General features: G+C 46.8%; 1 protein-coding gene across 3 annotated transcripts in view; it reads right to left on the minus strand.

Moving 5' to 3' along the window:
- LARGE1 (LARGE xylosyl- and glucuronyltransferase 1) overlaps nucleotides 1–21707 on the minus strand; it is a 500680-nt gene that overhangs the window by 264603 nt on the left and 214370 nt on the right. For all 3 annotated transcript variants that reach the window (XM_073213795.1, XM_073213797.1, XM_073213796.1), the window contains one exon: nucleotides 13354–13655. In XM_073213795.1, coding sequence (XP_073069896.1) covers nucleotides 13354–13655 — 302 coding nt within the window. The remainder of the gene's footprint in view (nucleotides 1–13353; nucleotides 13656–21707) is intronic.

Below are 21707 nucleotides of genomic sequence, written 5' to 3' on the forward strand. Positions count from 1 at the left end.
CTACACCTGAAGATACGGGTAAGAGATTGCCACAGCTGTGAAAAGGGGCTCCTTCCCGATGCCACTGGGATCAAGTGGGTGACCTTTACATTTAGGACCTGCAGGAAAGATTCAGGCATGACATGAATTTTGGAGACTCTGCTGTGCCAGGTACTGTGCTGGGGCTCAGAGGAAGGAAAGGGAAGTCAGCCCTCATCCTCCAGGGTCAAGGGAAGAGAGAGAAATCAGCTAACCAGTCAGTCCCATCTGGAAGGCTCCTCGGATGGCAAGCCCGGTTTCTCTGCAGAGCACCGCCTAGGCAAGAGGGTGCAGGGAGCTTCATGGAGGAGGAGGCCCGCCAGTGACTAGACCAGGGCAACTGACACTCCTGAAGCTCAAGGCCAGCTGGGATTTGTGACTTGGGTTCTCAGCCTTCATGAGAACCTAAGAAAGATCACCATAGGGTTGTTTTCTCATTTATGGGTGCAAGGAAAAAGTTATTATTCCAGAAGAAATTCAGACCAAACGAAGGGATGGCAGGCAAGCTGTGTCCCTGACAGACCTAAGCAACACCCTTCCCAGCCCTGCTCTCCAAGTAGCACCCGGAGCAGTGACCCACGAGGCCTGGTGCACCCTTCAGGGCATTCTGCTGGGGGCACGATTGAGCAAAAGCATCTCAAACCAGGCAGACTTTGGAGTGAGGGGAAACTGATTTTGACACCAGCATCTACTATGCTATAAAATCAGGCACAGCCCAGATCCTGTCTGCAGCTACAGACTCCCATGTTGGGGGCAAGGGCAGGCCTCCCAGAGGACGGATGCTGCTGTGGCAGCTGCACAGGAGCACACAGCTGGGAACAGATGTTGGGCAGGTTAGTGGGAAAAACCCAGCAAGAGTGAAGAGACCTTGGTTTGAACCACAGCTTCAAACCTAAGTCACTGTGTGACCTCAGAGCAATCACTTAACATCTCTGAACCTCACAGGCTCATCTATAAAACAGAGGCAGAATGGGCAGCCCCGAGCTGCAGCAAGGATCAGATAAATGAGTGTGAGGTGCAGCTAATAGGCTGACACTCACTGAGCGCAGGAATAGCAGCAGGAGACCTGTGCAGCAGCTTCCAGCCCTAACTTCTTTGTCTGTAAAATGGGGACAGAGGAGTAAGCAGCATCAGAACCCCCGGGGGACTTGCTCAGCACGCCAGGCCCTCCGCCAGCGTTCCTGACTCAGGAGGTTTGGGGCGGAGGAGCACCGGTGTCTGGGGGAGGCTGATGTGCTGGTCCAGGGACCACAGGTGGAGAACCCCTGCCACATTTCAGCACTGTGGAGAGCGCCCCTGGTCACAGCTCGGCAGAAGGAAGCTGCGCTCACACTGAGTCTCAGGGGCGTACGCCTGGCCTGTTTCCAGTTTCCAGTGGACAACACAGCCCCTTTCACTCAAATCAACTAAAGGCAGTACTCGCCCCCCAGGTACCGTCTCCCTCCCAAGCTGCGGCATCTGGGAGCCTTTCCAGGCAGAGGATAAGGCAAAGGGACTACATGGGGCAGGCGTGCAAAAACCAAGCCCTGGGAATCAAGGGAGCTGCATGGTGGCCCCAGCTCTGCCTTTGGCCAGCTGAGTGACCCCAGAAGAGTTATTTAAGGTCTCTGGTCCTCAGTGATTCCTCTATAATAGCAAGGGCTAGAATTCCAATACAGCCATCCCCCTTTTCTGCAGGAGATTCTTCCTAGACCCCGAGGGGATGCCTGAAGTGGCGGGTAATACTGAGCCCTGTATATACTGTTTTTTCCTGTCACACACCTAATTGTGATAAGTTTAATTTATAAATTAGGCACAGTAAGAGGCAAACAACAATAACTAAAATATAACAATGACAGCAATATACTGTGATAAAAGTGATATGAATCCAGTCTCTCTCTCTTAAAGTGTCTTACGCTGTACTCACCCTTCTTGTACTGAGGTGAGATAGTAAAATGCCTACGTGGTGAGATGACAGGAGGTGAGTGACATAGGCATGGTGACCAGCGCTGGGCTACTACTGACTTTCTGCTGGTACTTCACAAGGAGAATTACTCTCTTCCAACCAAGACTGGCCGTGGGTAGCTTGAAACCATGAAAGGTGAAACCCCGGATGAGGGGTAAGACTGTTGGAGCTTTCCTAACATCCACGGTCTCCCAAAATTCAAGAGGAAGAAAGTGAGACACAGAGTGGTTAAGGTCCCATGGCTCAGCCAGTCGGTGGCAAATCAAGGCGTTGAGTTCCGAGTCCTGCTGCTAAGCCTACACTGCCCTGACTCAATAAAGCCCACATTAAAACCATTACAATGAAAATAAAAACGTATTGCTAACATGCCATCTAAAGTCATCTTACAAAGCCCCAGGGCTCCTCTACTACTTTGGGAAACCACTGGTCAAATTCTGTTTGCTCTACACACTGAACCACAGACCCTAAAGACAACCCTATGGAAAAGAAAGCAGGCACACCCGATGGTAATGGGAGCCAAGCTGTCAGCATCTAGGTAAGGGGCAGGTGGGGCCCCTGGGGCTACAGGGTCCAGAATGAGGACAGGGAGGGCTGAACCTGCTGGGCTGATCCCCCGTCCCTCCTGGAGAGGCGAGGCCCAATACACAGACATCAAACGAATGAACCGTCCTCCATCCTGCATACTTCTGGCCTGCTTTAGGATTGATTTTCTTGTGTTACAAAGAACATAGTACCGTAAGGAATCAGAAACCCAGATATTAAGTGGAAAAGACATTAAAGGGTGGGACTGATTTTACGGTGGGACGACAGAAGTTTACCTGACAGGGTGTGACCTGTGCTTGGGGTGGGTGGGTTGCCTAGATACAGCCTAGTACTGATCCACCACAGCTGGTATGGGCAACCTCAGGGCCACAGGGCCTCTGATGACCTGCCTGACCCAGAAGGTGGACATGCACTCACCAAACAGTCAACCATTCTACAATATGGATCAGGCACCTTTTATGTGCCAGACTCCACTGTAGGTACTGGGGATTCAGAAAGGAGCAAAAGAGACGAATCCCTGTCCCTCTCATGGGAGCTGACATGCAGTTGGGGGACAGAAAATAAACAAATGTGTATTGAATTACAATATACAGAATGCTGGGTGGTAAGTCTAGGAGGACAAATAAGCAGGGGAAGAAGAGGGGTGCACTGGGTAGGTGGGGAGTAGGGCTAAGACTTCAGAGTGGGGATATCTGGGCAGCTACCACTAAGGTGACTTTGGAGCAAAAATCTGGAGTAGGTGAGGGAATGAGCCTTTTAGGTATCCCGGCCCAGCACACCTAGAAGCGGAAAGAACACTGAGACACAAGGAGCCCATGTGCTTTAGGAGCAGGGAGCCCAGGCTGCCGGGGAATGAGGCAGCCAGCAGGAAAGCTGAAGGGGAGGCTGGAGAGGGCCAGGAGGCAGACCTTCTGGAGCTCGCAGCCATTTGTAAGAACTTGGCTTCTCCTGTGTGTGAGGAGCAAAGCCGCTGGAGGGTTCAGAGCTCAGAAATGGCACGATCTGACTTGTGTTATAAAAGGCTCGCCCAAGCTGCCGGTTCAGAACAGATTACCTCTGTGTGCACGTGCATGGTGGGGGAGGAGGGATGTGGGGGCAAGCAAGGAGACCAAAAGCCGAGAGGACAGTCAGAAAGCCACTGCAGTACCCCAAGTGTGGGGGATGCCGTGATGTCCTGCAGAAATGTGCCCTCAATGAAGTACGTGTTGTCCCAGTCACTAGGAATTTGTCTGGCTGCAAAGAGCCACCGTTTGCAGGGTGGCCACTCCCAGTAAACCCACAGCATCCTGAGGGGGCCCATGGACACACCTTTAAACACATCCACATGTGAAACTCCATCTACGGGCTGACGCAGTCATCCAGTGGTGACATGGGACAGGGACGGAGTTGGTGGGGGTGAGAAACGGTCAGGTGATGTATCGGTTCAAAGTCCTTTGTCATTAGTCCTTCTGCAGTCAGCTTCTCCAGGGGAGGCAGAATACTGCATGTATTCAGATTTACAACCTGAGCCAAGTATGTAGAGAAACTGGAGCCCTTGTGGACTGTTGATGGGAGTATAAAATAGCCACTCTAACAAAAGTACAGTGGTTTCTGGAATAATCAAAAATAGAATTACCATGATTCAGCAATTCCACTTCTAGGCGTATCTCCAAAAGAATTGAACGCAGGGTCTCAAAGAGATATCTGCATACCCATGTTCCCAGTGGCATTATTCACAATCGCCAAGAGGTGGAAGCAACCCAAGTGTCTCTTGTCACACGAATGGATAAATGAAATGTGGTCTGTACGTACAATGGAATATCATTCAGCCTTAAAAAGGAAGGAAATCCTGTCATATGCTACGACACAAACTGTGAGGACATTCTGCTAAGTGAAGTAAGCCAGTCACAGGCCAACTACTACAGAATCCCAGTTACATGAGGTATCTCAAGTAGCCAAGTGCACAGAAATAGAAAGTCGAATGGTGGTTGCCAGGGGCAGGGGAGAGGGGAAATGGAGAAGCTGCTTAATGGGTAGAGTTTCAGTTTTGCCAAATGCAAAATTTCTAGAAACCGGTTGTGCAACAATGTGATTACACTCAACGCTACTGAACTGTACACTTCAGAATGATTAAGAGGGGAAATTTCATGCTATGTGGTTGTCTTACCATAATTAAAAACAAAAAAAGATTTACAATGTGGATCTGCACGTTTTTAGCGATGTGGCCTCGCCAAGCCCAAGCTACCCCATCTAAAAAATTAGGATGATTAAAATGATTTCATGAGCTCACATATGTAAAGGGCAGCGTCTGGCACCTCATGCTTGCAGAGCAAATGGAAGCAGCTATGATTAGCATCATTATGATCAACAGCCCTGCCTCCTTCCATGGTGCCCAGGTTGATCAAGCTGGATGACGTACTAAGCTTCCCTGCTTCCATAATGTGCCCTTTGTTTAAGATGCCCTGGTGCTTGACCCCACCTATCAAACTCATTTCAAGATACCCTACCACCTACTGGGACCTAAGTTTCCTCCTCTATAAAACAAAAGGCAATAAATACGTCAACTTACAGGGCCGTTGGACAGATGAACCAAGATGACTCACACAAAGGGCTTGGAGCCTGACGTCCTGCAGGCAGTAGATACATATCAGCAGTCATCATTATTAATTATTATCATAAGACAGCTTATAGTATTCTGCAGGCTCTACATTCAAGGCTTCAAGTCTTAAATATTCTCAAACGTCAGGAATCAGGGTCTTCCCTTCTGCCCTCATGCCCACCCGCCCCTTCGGGTAAGGACAGGGGGTCTTGACCCCCTTGTTGAAAGGTGGGCTGGCAGAGCTGCCCAATCTGTCTGTCCTGTCACATGCGGCTCTGCCTCTTCCATACAAGGGGGCAAAAGCCACAGAATGAGACGAACCACGAGAATCATGCATCATCTGGGCCCTGTAGCAACGGTGTGATGTAACAACGGAGCCTTTACTTTTCTCTGCTTTAGTTTCATCATCTTTAAAATGAGAGTTGCACCTTTCTTTGCTGCTGTTCTTAATAGCACATTTACAAAAATAAATGTTTCAAGACAGCACCATATGAAAAGCAGATCAAGGTAGGCCTGTTCTGGGGTAAGCACCGACAGGAGGCTGCCAGAGACAGGGCCCCTTGCCGTGGCCATGGGGTGGTAGCCAGCCTCCACGACTATCCCCAAAGATCCCTGCCAGCTTGTGCAGCCTCTCCTATGTTGTATCACAGTCCATCTGCATGACCAATAGGATGTGGCAGAGGTAATGGTATATGACATCCAAGGCTAGGTCATAAAAAAAAAAAAAGACTGTGGTTTCTGCCTTGTTCTACTGGATGCCCTACTCTGCGGAAAGCCGGCTGCCCCTCAGTGAGGACACCCAAGCAGTCCTGTGGCCCCGGCTGCATCAGCGTGCCACCTTCGAGGCAGATGGTCTTGTCCCAACCAAACCCACAGAGGGCTGCAGCCCCGGCAGACAACTTAGCTACAGCCTCACGGAGACCGAGGGACACAACCCCCTGCTAAGCTGCTCCCAGATTCCTGATTCCCCAAAGCTGCATGAGATAATATAGGAAATGCTTGTTGTTTTAAGCTGTTGTTCTGGGGATACCCTGCTATGAAGCCCTCAATACCTAACAGACTCAGGGAGGGCACCAAAGATACACCATGGAAGCTAGGGCTCCCTGAACGTCACTGCATGAGAAAGCCCGACTACATGCCTCTCCATCTGTAACATTCCCTAATACAGGGCGTGACATTTAGAGAGGTTATTTTAGCAGCTTTATGTCCTTGAAGGTGCTCCAAAGATGACATACAAAGCCAAAGAAATGTGAGTCCAAAAGCTGCCATGTCTCCCAGGGGCAATGTGCTCTTTGGGAAGATGGCAGGCAAACCCCTTCACTGCTGAGGTTGTATGCAAAATCCTTGAAGATGACGTAAAAACAAGGAATAGACCAAACAAATCAAAACACCGTGAAGTTAGTTGACAGGTCAGAAAATGCAGGTGAGAGGTGTCAAGTTTTACAAACACCCAAAGCAAAATGGTAAATCCCCACTGAGCTAACAAGAACAGCCGCGATCTTGAAGGCAATTTAAGACAAAACAACTCCTTTAAAAGAACAGACAAAACCTTGCTTAAACCTACTAAGAAATGATTACCCTCATGGGGTTGCTCTGACCCCCAGGGTGAAAGATGACCCCCGCTTACCATGAGGAGTGTCTACCTGAGGGTTTCAGCCCCAGGGAGATTCACTCTGGATTCTGTGAGACTCAAAAATGACAAGGGAAGGCTCTTGGGGTGAAAGGGTTTATACCCAGCTTTATTCCCATGGTGGCAGGTCACCTAGAATCCCATCCGCCTCAGGGCGAGTCTGCGTGCAGCAAGCTGGTCTCTGCCTCTGCCACACACTTTACCTTTTCTAAAGGTATGAGAAGGTGTTTTGCTGCGACACCTTCTCATTCTCCAACAGATCTTTTTCCTCCTCGATAGCTCCTCGCAGCTGGCAATCTCATGCTGTCTCCTCTTGTGGCAATGCCATTTCATTCTTCACTAAATCCATGGCACTTTGCAGCTCACATTCTCATGCTGCCACGTCTCCTGTCTCTCATAGGAGCACATCCCTCTCATCTGCAGCCTTTTATAATACTGTGAGAAACAGCCAACCCACGGTTTCTGCCATGGGCAGTCCCTGAGATGGAGGGCTATAGCCTTCTATCCTAAAACTGAGACAGTACAGATGGAACATGGTGAGGGGAAGAGCAGTCAATGGGCAGAGTTTCAGGGAGCATGGCTCATGATCACCCAGGAGCCCTCCCCAGTGGTCTGCACTGACATCTGGGCCATCTATCGAGGCTTGACCCTGTGGCTACCGACATGGTACCATGCCCACTGATTGGTTGATAACCAACCCCTCTGGGGGCAAGAGTTGTGGCAAGACCTATGGGCCTCTGGTCAGACTAAGACAGTTACAGCCTATCACGTAACAGGCCATTTGCCACTGGCATCCCCAGGAAATGATGAAGCAGATGAACTGATCCAGGTGCATTGGCTAGAAGGAAAGCCTGCCTCTGATGTGGCCCAATGGTTACATCATTTGTTGCATGCGGGGCAGAAGACAATGTGGGCTGTAACCCACAGGTGGGCTTGCCACTGACCTTTGAACAAGTCAGCAGAGCCCAGCAAGAGTACACTGTGCACTAAAAGGGACTTACACTGAATCCTACAGAACATGGGACAACAGCTAAGGGGCCAATGCCCTCGTCAAGTGGCAGATAGACTACATTGGGCCTCTGCCCATGTCAGGAGGGTACCATATGCCATGACTCATGTGGACACAACTACTGGACTTCTGGTTGCTTTTCCTGCATGTTGTACAAATCAGCAGATAACCAAAAGAGGCCTGGAGCATCTCTCTGCAGCCTGTGGCCAATCACAGGTAATTGGGAGTGATCAAGGCACCCACTTTACTGGACATGCACTACAAGAATGGGTGTAGCAATTAGGGATAAAATGGAAGTTTCATGTACCACGTAGTCCTACTGGGGCAGACATGACACAGAGGTACAGTGGTTTGTGGCCTGAAGTCAAACACAAATAGCCTACAAGGATGGTCAGTCTGCTTATAGACAGTGCTAAGGTGTTTGAATGAGAAGCCCCGCAGACATGCTAACACACATTGCTGCCTCCCCTATATAACTACAAGTACAAACCAAGGAGTAATCACTGAAGTCCAGGTTTGGCCACCAGAATAATTTGCTCCTAGTACCAACTACAATAAACTCTGGAGACTCCATTGAGTGGATGTGGCCTTGGACATTTTGACACAAGGACCAGTGATGGCTGGCCCTCCTGGCACCTTGGGGACAAGGCCTGGAAGCTGGCCTCCTGTGTATTCATAGAGTAACAGCAGAGTGGCTCCCAAAGATCACACTAGTACATATTAAACAGCCTGAAGGTAGGAGCACCTTACTAGAGAGTTTGTTTTATCTTCATGGTCAGTGCATGTGTACTGTATATAGACACCTCAGTATCCCCCACAGGGAGAGGGATAAAGCTATGGTATACTAGACCCAGATGAGACCCCCTTCCTGCCACAGTCCTAACACAGGACCACTCTCTTGCATGCATTCTACCTTATGGACAAGATGGACCTATGTTAGTGTCATTAAAACATGTGTCTTATCGTCCTTAAGGTTAATCTCCTCTAACGTCTTTGTGGATTGAGGACATACTCTGGCAAAAACTGCTACTTGCTGGGTATGCATGGAGCTTCCTATTAGTACCACTACTGGCCTCCCATGAAGTGTGCTAATCATAAACTAAGACTGGTTTGAATACAGCTGGGATGACCTCTGGGTGGCAATTGATTTTGTGAGGCTTGAGGATGACTATCATTACTGTAATTTTTGTTTTTAGCAGGTTCCAGCTTTCTCACACAGGGACCATTGAAGGTTTACTTCCCCCATAGAAAGTGTGAATCATGAACTCATCTAAGTAGAATGAGTTTGTATACAGCTGGAATGATCATTTGGTGGCAATTGTCTCCTCAGGCATGAGGATTATTATAATTTTTGTTACGTGTATCATAATTTTTGTTATTATCTCTACGTTGTTATCCTCTGTTGCTGTTGTGGAATCTGGTTACAATGCTCCAGCTTTCTTGCACAGGGACCATAGCAGAAGACTGAAGGTGTGTAGATTGTGAGGCAAGAATCCTGGAGGAGTTTGAGTGCAGGGAAAATGAAAGTTCCTCTGGCCAGGATCCTCACCTGACCCTAAACTACTTGATGTAATTGGCCTATGGCTAGGCTACTGCTCCCACATTTGTTGGCAAGAAGGCATTATTGACTGAATCACTACATCAACAGCTCTGCCCAGTGTTCTGGGTGGAGGCAGAGATGGAGGTGGATTACAGACATGTGGACATGATTCCACTGCTCAACCTACTGCCATGAGACTAAAGCTGGGTATAAACCTTTTTACCCCAAGAACATTCCACTGTCTTTTTTCAGTCTCACTGAATCCATAGTGAATTTGCCTGGAGCTGGAACCCTCAGTCAAGACAATGGGTCACCCTGAAACCTTCTGGGGTGAGGCACCTGCCAGGTGCAGAATGAAGATTGGGGCTCTGAGCTGATGGAAGTGTGGGTTCCAATATCTCTAACTAAGGAGGATTTAGGGCAGCAGTTCAAAGCACAGATTCTAGAAGCAAATTACTTGGCTTAAATATAAGCTCTACCTCTTTCTGGCAATGTGACCTTACAATAATTATTTAACTTTTCTTAGAAGTAGTTCTCTAATCTGTAAAATGAAGAAAGTATGTTTGTGGATTAAATGAGATATTTAATATAAATTTTAGCATAGTGCCTAGCATACTTTAAAGGCTGAGTAAATGTTAACTTTCATTACTATTATCTTGCTACTAAGAAATGAATTCAGAGCAAAGAATAGAAGGAGAGAGATATTTCCTTAAGGGTGTTCTGACATCAGAGTCCCATTTACCCAACTTTCCAGAATAACCCTATTAATTGTTGCCATTTTAAAGTATACCCACAACTACTTGTACATTTGTTCCATTGAGAGAGGAGGGGTATGCTCCTTCCCCCTGGAAACTAGTGGGCTTTTTGTGACTTTTTCAACTAGAAGACCAGACTATCACCAGAAGTGACACTATGTGGACTCTGTGATCAGGTCACAAAAAGTGTTTCCATTCGGCCCTGCTCACTGGAACACTGGTACTTAAAGCCTTCAGCTGCCATGGAAGCAACTGACTGTCTTGGAGCCCCCGTGCTCTGGGGGAGCCCAAACTGGCCCCAGAGACAGACATGGAGAGTCCCAGAGTCTACAACAAGAGAGAGAGAGATACTGGGCCAACTCCCACTGTCCCAGTCACAAACTGACAACTCTCTGAGGGTCCCCAAACCAAAACCACTCAGCTAAGCCCTTCCCAAATCCCTGAGCCATAGAAACCTGGAGAGCTGATATGTGGTCATTATTGTTTCATGGCATCACATTTTAGGTGATTTGTTAGGCAGCAACAGGAATATCCATAGTAAGTACATGTGACCACCATACAAAGTTAGGTTCCCATTCACTATGTGATTTTATCCTCATACATGAACCGGAAAGAACATATTCATCTTCTCATTTTGAAGTGATGAAATCAACTAGAAGAGGGTAACTGAATGGTCCAAGGTCACATGACTAGCAGTGACTAGTGAGCAGACCTTTCTGGTTAGGACCTCAGACTCCAGGTCTGGTGATTTTTCTGCTGTACCATGAGATGGTATTCTGCCTCCTGGAATAGACCAGAACCAGAAAATGCAAGAAAAATACACATAGCCGTACAGGGAAGATCAAAGAGGATCATTCTGCTCCAAGTTCCGAGGCACACAGAAACCAGTCGCTCTATGACGCAGCATTGCCCTGACAACAGAGATAGGCAAGAATAAAATAGGCAGCTATCTGAAGGCCACATAATTAGAAGATGATAAGAGGGAACAGGCTGATGCGGGCCTATTGCTTCTATCAGCAGATATCTCAGCTGACAGCCTGGGTATCATTACAGAACTTGTCATACCCCGTGAAGTTCTAGCACAATGAGATGGTGGCAACGTCCTTGGTTACAAGGCTCTGTCCTCTGACAGGGCGTCAGGACCAGCTTCCCCACTTGTGACCCAGAGTGTCACCGTGAGGAGAGGCTCCTGTTTTGGCTCCACTGACTGACATTTCTTGTCTTTTTCACTGAAATCTTTCAAGACACCAAGTGCTGTAGACAGAGGAAATAAACTGTTAATGGGTATGCAGCCAGCCATCTCAAGGTAAAATGTACACCCAGAGCAGGCCAGCAGGTCAAGACTTTCAAATTCACCTATGGAAGCTTTGAACCTGATCAGAGGTTCCTCACAGACAAATTCTGGTAAGGATAACTTTTAAGGGTTTAAGAAGTAGCATAATTAAGACACAAAGAGCAGAAAAGCAAATTGATTAAAGCCTAATTCTCAGGTGTAAGTCAAAAAGATTAAAAAGTAAGTTATAGTGAGAATCAACAAGCTCAAGGTCCGAATTCCTACAATGCTACTTTATCTCTCAAAGAGCACAGGGATAGAGAGAACCCACCGCTGATTTATATTGTGCCTGAAAGCACTGGTTTCCGAGCAGTCCCCAACATTTCAGAATCACCTGGGATAGACTTTTTTTGGGTGGGGGGGGGATAGACTTTTTAATACTCATTTTCTTGGGGCCTCCTCCCAGAGATTCTCAATTAGTAGGTGTAGGGTGGGTCTCCCGAATATACATTTTTGATATGCAATCCTAATGCCCAACCAAGTTTGGAACCACCCATGTGACAGAGAATGTTGACTGTAACTGTCATATCTTTTTCTTTAAGTGGCAAAACTCGAAAATATTAGAGAACATGACTTCCTTGAACAAAATGTATCTTTTCCAGGCTCCCCTGCAGCTAGGTGACAGCTAAACAGAGCTCCACAGCAGAGTTCTACCAATGTGTTCTAAGAGGGTCTGACTGTGAAATTTGTAGCACTTCTTACATACTTCCTTCTCACATATAATATTCCCCACTGGATATCCTCAATCAGTCTTTCTCCATCCCTCCACTATTCCACATGTCAATTGGGCTTGAGAAACTGAAAGAAATCCTACCATCCCAAGGCTCTTGCTTACCATTCTACTCTAAGTTCTCCTCACTTACCACTAACCTTCCATTGAACTAAGTCCACCTCACTCAGTAAGCCCTACATTCCCTTATGACAGACTGTATCGAATCACCAATATTAGTAATAACCTCATTTGTGTGAACAGCGTATTACAGCTTGCAAACTGTTTTCTCTTAGGAAACCTGAAGTCTAACATTCTGAGAATGTGGCCAGGAAGTGAAATAAAGAAAACAGCAGGCAATATCTGTCTCTAATTAAAAATAATAAAGAATACCAATAATAAAAACATAATATGCACCAGGCATTATTTGTGGCTTTACAGGTCCATCCCATTTAATCCTCAACCTTATTTTCTCAACCTTATTGATGAGAAACCTCAAGTTCAGAAAGGTTAGGTCATTAGGTCACTTGCTCAAGCCCTCAGAGCAGAAACCACCAGAGCTGGGATACGAACTTAGGCTTGTCTGTGTCTCAGGAGGCCTTGCTCTTAACATGGATGTTCTAATTCCTGTTCACAGGAACTGGGAGAAGCAGAAAATGAGCACATGTGTGTGGTGTGTGTATTCAGTGTACGCACAAGCCTGCATACACAAATAAGGTGGTGAGGGGTGGTCAGGAGAGGAAGTGGCTAAGTTTTCCAAATTTCCCTAGAATTACTAAGGAAGAAAGAATACTCTAAAAAAGGGGGAAATGATATTAAGTTTTATAGGTTCAAATCACTGCCTTAGATAAGCAACAAATCCCTGGTTCTGAATTGCAGGAGCTGTTCATAACGTGAAAAAGAGGCCCATGCAACTGCCCAATAGGGCTGCAACCTCTGGTATGCCATTCACACTGTATCAGGGTGCCCAGGGTGACAACTAGGTGCAGAAACCCTGAGCATGTCAAAAAATGAACAAAGAACAAGCAGTAGGTTCCATCGGGTTACTCCTAACATCTCTATGGTGTAGGTCTTCTTATCCCCACTCCCATTTTTCAGATGGCAAAACTGAGGCTCAGAGAGGCTAAATGACCCTCCAGGCTACTGCAAAGTTAGGTCGAGCCTGATGCACACTGAGGCCTGAGTCACGAATGCCAGCTCTTCCCTGGCACCTGGCAGGGCTTCCGGTGGCATCTGATGGCGTGGGGACTGAATCTGGGAGGCTGACCCTCAAGGCTCCAGAGTGCTCCGTACCTCGCACTTCTCCACGACCGGCTGCTGCCCACACTCGGAGCTGTTGCCCGCCACGATGCCGGCGCGAAGGTTCTCGCTGTCCCCCGTCCCCTCCTCCATGGAGTAGGTCTTGGAGTGGTTGCCGCGGCGGTGGGCTGGGGCCCGGCCCTGCGCCAGGCTGAGCTGCCGGCGGAGCGCGCGGTTCTCCTCCTCCACCTCACGCACGCGCACCTCCAGGCTCTCCCGCTCCCGCTGGCTGGACGCGGTGTACTGCGGGCTGTGCGCCTGGGACTCCAGCGGAGACAGAGACACGGGCTTCCCATCTGCAGGGAGCAGACCAGGGGAGAGTTAGCGTGCAAGGACACACCCCGTGCGCCCCTCCACAAACCCCAGAGGAGGCTCCTTTCATCATTTCATTTATAAGGAAAGTAAATGGAAAAGTGAGCTGCAAATAAATGTCTCCAAACTGAACTGGGAACAGAGCTGAGAACAGAATGACTCGCTATGGTGATAAAAACTAACATGCTGTTTAGAGAAGACAACCATGATGTGATTTTTCCTAATAAAATGCACTGGCTTCTTTTCCCTACTTGGCATATTTCTAGGTAGACATTCTTGTTATCAATAAAATGGGAATATGAAGGAATAGCAGAAAGAGAGAGAGGAAGAATGGAGGGAAGGGAGGGGAGGAGTAGAAGGAAGTGGAAAAGACTAAAAAGGAAGAGGAGCTGTAAAATGAAGAAATTGTAATGACTAACTTTAGGGCCTCCTATGTGAACTCCTATTCATCCATAAAAACCCTGTTTCAGGAACATCACCTTCCAGGGGAAGACTTTTTCAATTTGCAGTCAAAATGTCTTTCCACATATTCCAACAATATTTTGTCCATAGCATTATGAAAAATATACCTGTCATACTGTCTTTGGTAAATTGTTTTAACAAATGTTTCCTATGAAGATTGGCAGTTCGCTGAGGACAAAACCAGGTCTTATTTTCTGATAACATATCATAATATCTGATAAATGCTGGAAGGCGGGATGCTTGCATCCATGCCAAGAGCAAAACAATAATTAAGGGCAACAAGAAAGGAAAAAACAGGAGTGCAATCAATCCCAATGTTTCCCCAGAAAAACAGTTATCATTACACTAAGTGCCAGCAACACTCCATTTACCAACCACACACAGGCAGAATAAGTAGCTCTCTCAAAGTCACACAACCAGAACACAGTGGTGTCAGAATTCAAACCCAGGCCTGTCTTATGCTTGAGCCTAGCCACTCTGCTTAAATACAGTTTTGCAATAGGTCATGTAGAGAGCCACAATTTTTAAAAGGATTTTATTAACATAAAAAGCTCATTTCTCAAGGATCCTTAGCATACTGCCTTGTATACAGTAGGTGCTCAATGCATGCTTACGGTTGAGGAGCCACAGTGACATAAGACACACCCAGTGCTGTCACTCCTCTCTGTCCCCATGCTGCAGAGATCCTGGGATCCAGCTACAACATGGCTGCCTTAGAGGTGACCCAGCAAAAATCATGGCTTTAGAAAATGACCCTATCTCAGCCACATGCCCAAATAAACCACTCTTCTTTTTCCATACTCCGAGTTTTTCTCCTTCCTGCCCAGACCCTACCGAGCTTCCAAAACTGTCCCAGAGAGTCTCTGTGACTCACAAAACTTGAGGATCAAAGAATGTGATGAATTACTCCCTGTGGGTTTTACCTGGGCTGCAAATACCGTGTCCACCTCTGCCCAGGCCTTTTTGATGTGTCTCTGCACCTTCACAAACACAGCTCTTTTTTCCCCCTCTTAACCACCTCAGGGTTAAAAGCCTGAGCTCCCGTTCCTCTCCTATCAATGTGGCAAATATGACTCACCACATTCCACTGCCGGGGACCACAGATCAAAGGCCTGGGCCGAGTGTGTGGGCACCTGAAATCGCAGGTTGATTAGGGTTGCCTTGTCACCCTGCTGGCCAATTACAAGCTCTGACCCAGGTGTTTGAAACCTGTCTTCCTGTTTGGTAAAACCAAATTAGTCCCACTGAGAATGAGAAAGAACAGGCAGCTAACAGCTATCATGTTTTCTCAACAGCCAGCAACCCCTGGAGCAGGGGTGGGAGAAGATGAGCATCTGGCTCCTGGTAGTGCGCAGAGTTACGCTTTGTGTACTGCCTGCTATGTCTCTGTGCAGCGCCAGGCAGTTCATGCTGCTAATGCCTTAGGTTATCACAACACAAGCAGAGGGCAATCGGTATCCCCACTATGGATGGGGAAAGTGAGACTCTCAAGAGCTTCAGCCGTGTTCCCATCGTGGTGAAGCCTGGCTGGAAATACTTCTCTGCGACTGCCTGCGGCCAAGCTCCTGCATTGATGCACCGACTTAGAGGGGCAGATGTTCTGGGGCCCAAGGGGTCTTCCTTCTTATGAAAGGTCTTGGAATGTTTGGGAAGGAACTCAGGAAGCCGTGGAAGCCCACCAGGGTCCCAGACGCTCCAGAGAATTTACAACAAAAGGCATTATACATTTGTTCTTTGGAGGGATTACTCAAATATCCTGAGCTTTGATTTTTCCATCTCTGCAATGGGAGCAAAAATATTAACTTTGCAAGGGTGATGGGAATCTTAAGGAAGATACTGAAATACAAAACACCAAGCACTTTGCTTCTCATTGGGAGGCACTTGGTATAAATTAGTTCCTGAGACCCCTTTTTGGGGTGGTGAGGGCCGCAGGGAGCAATAGGTGATATTATGGGTAAGATGAGTTGATGATGTAAATTAAGGTATTAGAAGCTGTAAATGTTCTGAACACAGGGCTGTTCTCTGAGTGGTACAGGGGAGCAAGCAGCATCAGTCTGTGACTCTCTTTGATGTGTAGCATCTCTGAACTTTTTTCCTTTCAGCCTTAGGCAAGTCAGAGTTCATCGAGAGGCAAACTGGAGGGGCAGGCAGGCTTCCCGTGGTGGCCTGATCACTTCTAGCTTTTCTCCCAAAAGCCCCACATATTACACGTTTATGATTCTTTGATTACGTGCTTATAAATAAAGGCCCAATTACATAATCCCCAAGCAAATTACGATTCCAGGGAAGTGAGGAAAGAAATGCAGTCAACATCCTGTGTCCATTTATTTCCCCTCCAAATGGTTTTAACCAAACTTTGTCCTCAAAGAGAGGTGTTTGCTCCACTTTAAAACTACAGATTCGTCACCAGTGAAGACACAAAATAACAAATGCCAGGCCTCAACCAGGGGGCCTGATGTTAGAAAAGACCATGTTCATGCTGTGCCCAGTGTCTTGGCACAGAAGAACTGCTCAATAAATGGAAAAAATACACAATTTCTGGTTAGTTTTATAGTTTTATAGACACACCATCATGAGCTAGCCCCCTTTCTCTTCCTCTTCCTCAGCCAGCTTCTGCTTCTCAAAGGGAAATGGGCCCCGCGCCCCTCCTGGCTCCATCCGCACAGCTTTGTTGAGCAGATGGACCCTGTGTGTCTGACTTGGCCGACTGGTCCCAAAGCTGATGGCCAGGCCATGATCCAGTAGGCCCGCTGTCCGGCCATCCGCGGCCAGGGCTCACTCTGGCTTTACTCATCCTGCCTCCTGCATCTGTTCCGGGAACACTCATGTCTCTGGCTCCCGCTCTCTTCATTCTGGCTTTTCCTGACCCTCTGTGGGGTGGGAGGGGAGGGCTAGGACAGTGAAAGCCTGGCCCTTTGAGAAGCGGCCTGCACTTCTGTGCTGCATCTTACAGGCTCTGGTCTCTCCCAGAAACACTCCCCTAGCTTTGTGTACAGGTCATCACTACAAAGCCCATCATGTGGGATTTTGTGGCCTCTGTAAACTACTGTGTGCATTTCCCAACCTAGAAGAACCAGTTCCCCCGACAATCCATCCTGGATAAAAATGTGGCCCTAAATACACAAAGCCTATTACATAGCTTGCCCCACATGCAATTCATCACTTGATTTCAAATGGTCTATACCCTATTCATCAAGAAAATTCCACCAATCACGTGCTTGATGCTGCCACAAAATCCAATTGCTCTAGAAGTTTACAAATGCCTACTCTTAACTTCCATACTGATCTTGTCACAGAACAGTACGTCTACAGACTGACAATTTGTCTTACGTGTCAACTTGACTGGACCATAGGGTGCCCAGGTATTTGATGAAACATTTTTCTGAGTGTTGTGGGAAGAGATGAACATTCAACTCAGTACACTGAGTGGAGCAGACTGAACCTGCACCTGTGGGTGGGCCGCATCCAAGCAGTCAAAGGCATGGACAGAACAAGAAGGCCGACGCCCCTCAGAATAACAGAGACTTCCTCCTGCGTGATGACCTTCAAATGGGGACTCTTCCTGGGTCTAGAGCCTGCCAGCCTTCAGACTGGAACTGCACCACTGGCTAGCCGTATCTCCAGCTTGCCAACGCACCCTGCAGATCTCAGAACTCGACCAGCTCAAGCACGTGAGCCAATTATTTATAAGAAGTCTCTTTACAAACCCACACATCCTATTGGTCTGTTCCTCTGGAGAACCCTATACAGGGACCAACAAGATTCTGCATATCACACTTTGAGTGGCAATGCCCAACAGCCAGTCCTTTTATCCCCACGGCCTGATGCACTGTCTGTACTTAACAAGCATTTGGAGGAAGGATGAAGGGAAGGGAAGGACTGGTGTCTAGAACAATCCCCCTCCCCCTGCCCCCCCAAAAAGTGGCATGAAAAAAATAGGTCTAGCCAACCTTATACTACCAATCATTTAAAAAGTGACCTTGTTGTAATATTACATGCTGGGGGAAGAGGAAGAGATAAGAAGAGCAAACTAATCTAGTAGAGTTGTAAGAGTTCAGGGTTGGGAATAAAAAAGAGCTGTGCTTGAATTATGGTTCTGCCACTTACTAATAAATAACCTTAGGTAAAGTACTTGACTTCTTTGTGACTCAGTATCCCCTTACGTAAAATGCGGAACATGGGAGTGACGGGGGAGAGAGAATAGCCACAGAGAATATTACTTAGCATCAGGCTAAATTAGAGTAGATCCTCAAATTTCCCCTCTCCGCCACCCGCCCATTCCACCCAACCTGCAGGCAAGACACATAAAGACAACAGAGGATACGGCTCCTCGTTTCTGAGCCCCTGTACCTTTGCTTCTCTATTACCTTTACTTCCAGGTTCAATTTTTTAGGTAGACACAGTTGATTTGTACACGTGTGCGGCTCTCTGCCACATAACGCCTATGCGTGTTGATCTGAGGTTCAGCCCACTTCGAGTTTAAAATGTCAAAAGAGACATTATTCAAAACCTTAGCTGACAACATCTTCCTCCTCCCTCCCCAAATTCTCAACAAACATGAATTTATCATCAGATCTGAAGCTCTGAATCCACTTGAGATGAATGCTCGGAATTAAGAATCAAAACATCTAAGACTGAGAACAAAAAAGGTAAATTGAAAATCAACCTCCGTGCAGTGTAGTGACAGAGATGAGGGACTTGCCATCCAAAACGTCCCAAGTGATGATCTGAATCAATTTGTGTGCACGGAGTATCTCTGGAGCTCTCCAGAGGGCTAGCTTTGAGCACTGTGTGTGATATCCACTGCTTACAAGTGGATAAAACTGTGGGCTCAGCAATGGAGGCAGGCCCAGGCCCAGGAGTTGGGTGTGCCTGTCAACCCTGAGGCCATCCCAGAGGGGGCTCCTGCCAGCCCCTTCTAGTGCTGACAGACCTAGATCTCCCTAGTCAAGGACACCACAGTCCTGCACTCATGCCCAGACTTCAGGAAGGCCACCCCCTGAATCATTCTACTCGTGATAAAGATGCTGCATCCCTAACCTTTACATGGCAGAAGAATCCCCCTACGTACCATCTGTCACCAGGGCCTGCCAATTCTTCCTTCCTGACGTTTGAAGTACTTGCTTCTCTCATTCTATTTCAAACGTTCCACCCAAACCAAGCCTTTTAATCTTATCCTAAAACAGAGGTCAAATCTTTTTTGTAAAGGCCCAAAGAGTATGTTTTACTCTGCACCCATGCAGTCTCTGCTGCAAAGACTCAACTCTGCCATCGTAGCCCAAGAGCAGCCACATGCTATGTAACACATGGGCATGGCTGTGTTCCAATTAAACTTTATTTTCAAAAGCAAGTGATGGGCCAGATTTGGCCTGGTTTATGGGTCCCTGTCCTCTAATCTCCCCTGTATCTGCCAACCCCGCTCACAGATGCAAGGATCATATTCTTCAATTCTATTCCCACCACACATTGCAGGGTGACAGATGTACATTAGAAACTCCATCTATGTCAAGGTCATTATCAAATTCAACAGTCAGTGAGCGACTACTGGGTACATGCCCAGTGCTTGGAAACCACATGTATCATCTCATTTTAACTTAGCAACACTGTGATGAAGTGAGTGCTCTCATGACCCGTTTGACAGGGGAAGTAAAATGAGATAGACACAGGAGTGAACTGCTCAGCGTCATCCCAGCGGCAAATTGCAGAGGGACAGTCTTAAAACAGGTTCACTGATGCCGGATCAATTTCTATTTTTGTTCCAAACCAGAATATCTCCTATTTGCCCCTCTCCAAACAAGTCCAATCTAATTTGCTGCTCCTAGTTTATCCCCTGGTTTCTAAGGCTAGTGTCTCTCAATCCTGGCTACCATTACAATCTCCAGCAAAACTTTTAAAAACTATCTCTGTTCATAGGTCCCATTCCAGATTAATTCGTTCAGAATCTTGGGAGGTGGAGGGCTAGTTATCAGCATTTTTAGAACAGCCTCCCTCATGGGATTCTCATGTGTAATCAAGGAGGAGAATTACTGGCTTAGGCATTTCCCCCAATCCACTGTATGACACCATAAACCACATTTGAAGGCATACCTATTGGCTCCTTAGGGTGAATTTAAGGAACTGGGTTAGATGCCAAGGAGGTCTTAGCACTTTACACTTAATTCCAGTACTACTTTGACCTTGGGCCTGGCTTCCTTGCCCAAGTCTCCACTGCATTCCTAGAACAGCTCCTACCATGTAACCCAGGACCCTCCTGATTTCCTATAACCTGGATTGCCTAGAATTCTAGCTCCTCCAAGCTCAGAGCTGTTTTGATCCTGTCACTCCCCCTTCTTCTGGAATGACAGCTCTTTCCAAAGCAGGGACCTACTACTCCAGCTGGCAGACCTTCTCACTTCCCAATTCCAGGCTGCCCCTCTCTTGACCAATAGGTCACTTCATTCCAATGAACTAATTTCTTACCTTCCACACACAAGGCTCTGTTTGTTAAGTAGGCATTTTGTAATTTTTTTAGCACAATGCTCTTCTAATTAACATAAAAAATTTCACATCCTCCATCAATACATTTTGGAATTGCAAAACAAATATTGTCACCAGTCATTTTAGAAAAATTTACAAAACCCAGTTTGATCTTTAAAATCTCACATTTAAAATGTTTTTAAATTTTTGATCACTGGATGCCCACATGGCAGATGAGTCTGCTGATGTTGTCACAAGTTAATTCTAGGCAGTTTACAAGTGAGAGCAAGACACAGGTCTCGGCTGAGCCATTTTCCTAAGTTGCAGAATTGTGGAACCAGATTTGCTGTGGGGAGGATAATGACTGTGATGATTACTCAAGGCTGCTCACTTGTTGTAGAGTGAACAGGGAATGTTTTACCCAAAAATCTCCCAAAGTGGTTTTATCTTGGAAGTTATCTTGGCAACCGAGGCAAGCTTGGGTTCTGGCAACGACTGAACAACAGTAAGAAAAGAGTTCCTCACAAGCTTCTAAAAAGAATTTGCCACCACAAAGCCAGAGAAAGAAACCTAGATTTGTTTCACCATAAGAGACTACATGCAATTTGACTATTTTTCTCCGTGAAATCATCGTCCAGGACCTTGGTGTACAGAGCTTCATTAAGTCAAAAAAATGAAGATATTTTGAGAACCAATTTGCAGTTTCCAAAAGCTGGGCTTTGGCTCTAAGTGCTTGAAGTATGGCCTAATGAGAAATGATGTCAATGTTTTGCCCCTTGAAACTTCAGGTTCCATGCTTTCAAAGCTTGAAATGTTTTCCCCAAATATCCTAAGTTCTGAAAGTTTGAGGCAGTTGGTCTTTGAACTACTGTTCTCATAGCAGAGTCACTGAGTCTTTCCACTTCTAAATCCACTCAATATATTTCTCCTTGATGTCCAAAGAGCATTCCAACTATCAAACAAGGAAAAGGATAACGTGTGTAGTGTTCTTTTTTTTTTATGTAACTCAACAACCTGAGAGTAGAGTTGAGTTCTTATCTTCGATCAGCAGGTGGTTTAGAAAACAGCTATTGGAGGGTGATGACACAGTTATCCCAGGAAATGTGAGTAGATGTTCC

The sequence above is a fragment of the Manis javanica genome, chromosome 10 (genome assembly GCF_040802235.1).
Source record: "Manis javanica isolate MJ-LG chromosome 10, MJ_LKY, whole genome shotgun sequence".
NCBI classification, from domain to species: Eukaryota; Metazoa; Chordata; class Mammalia; order Pholidota; family Manidae; genus Manis; species Manis javanica.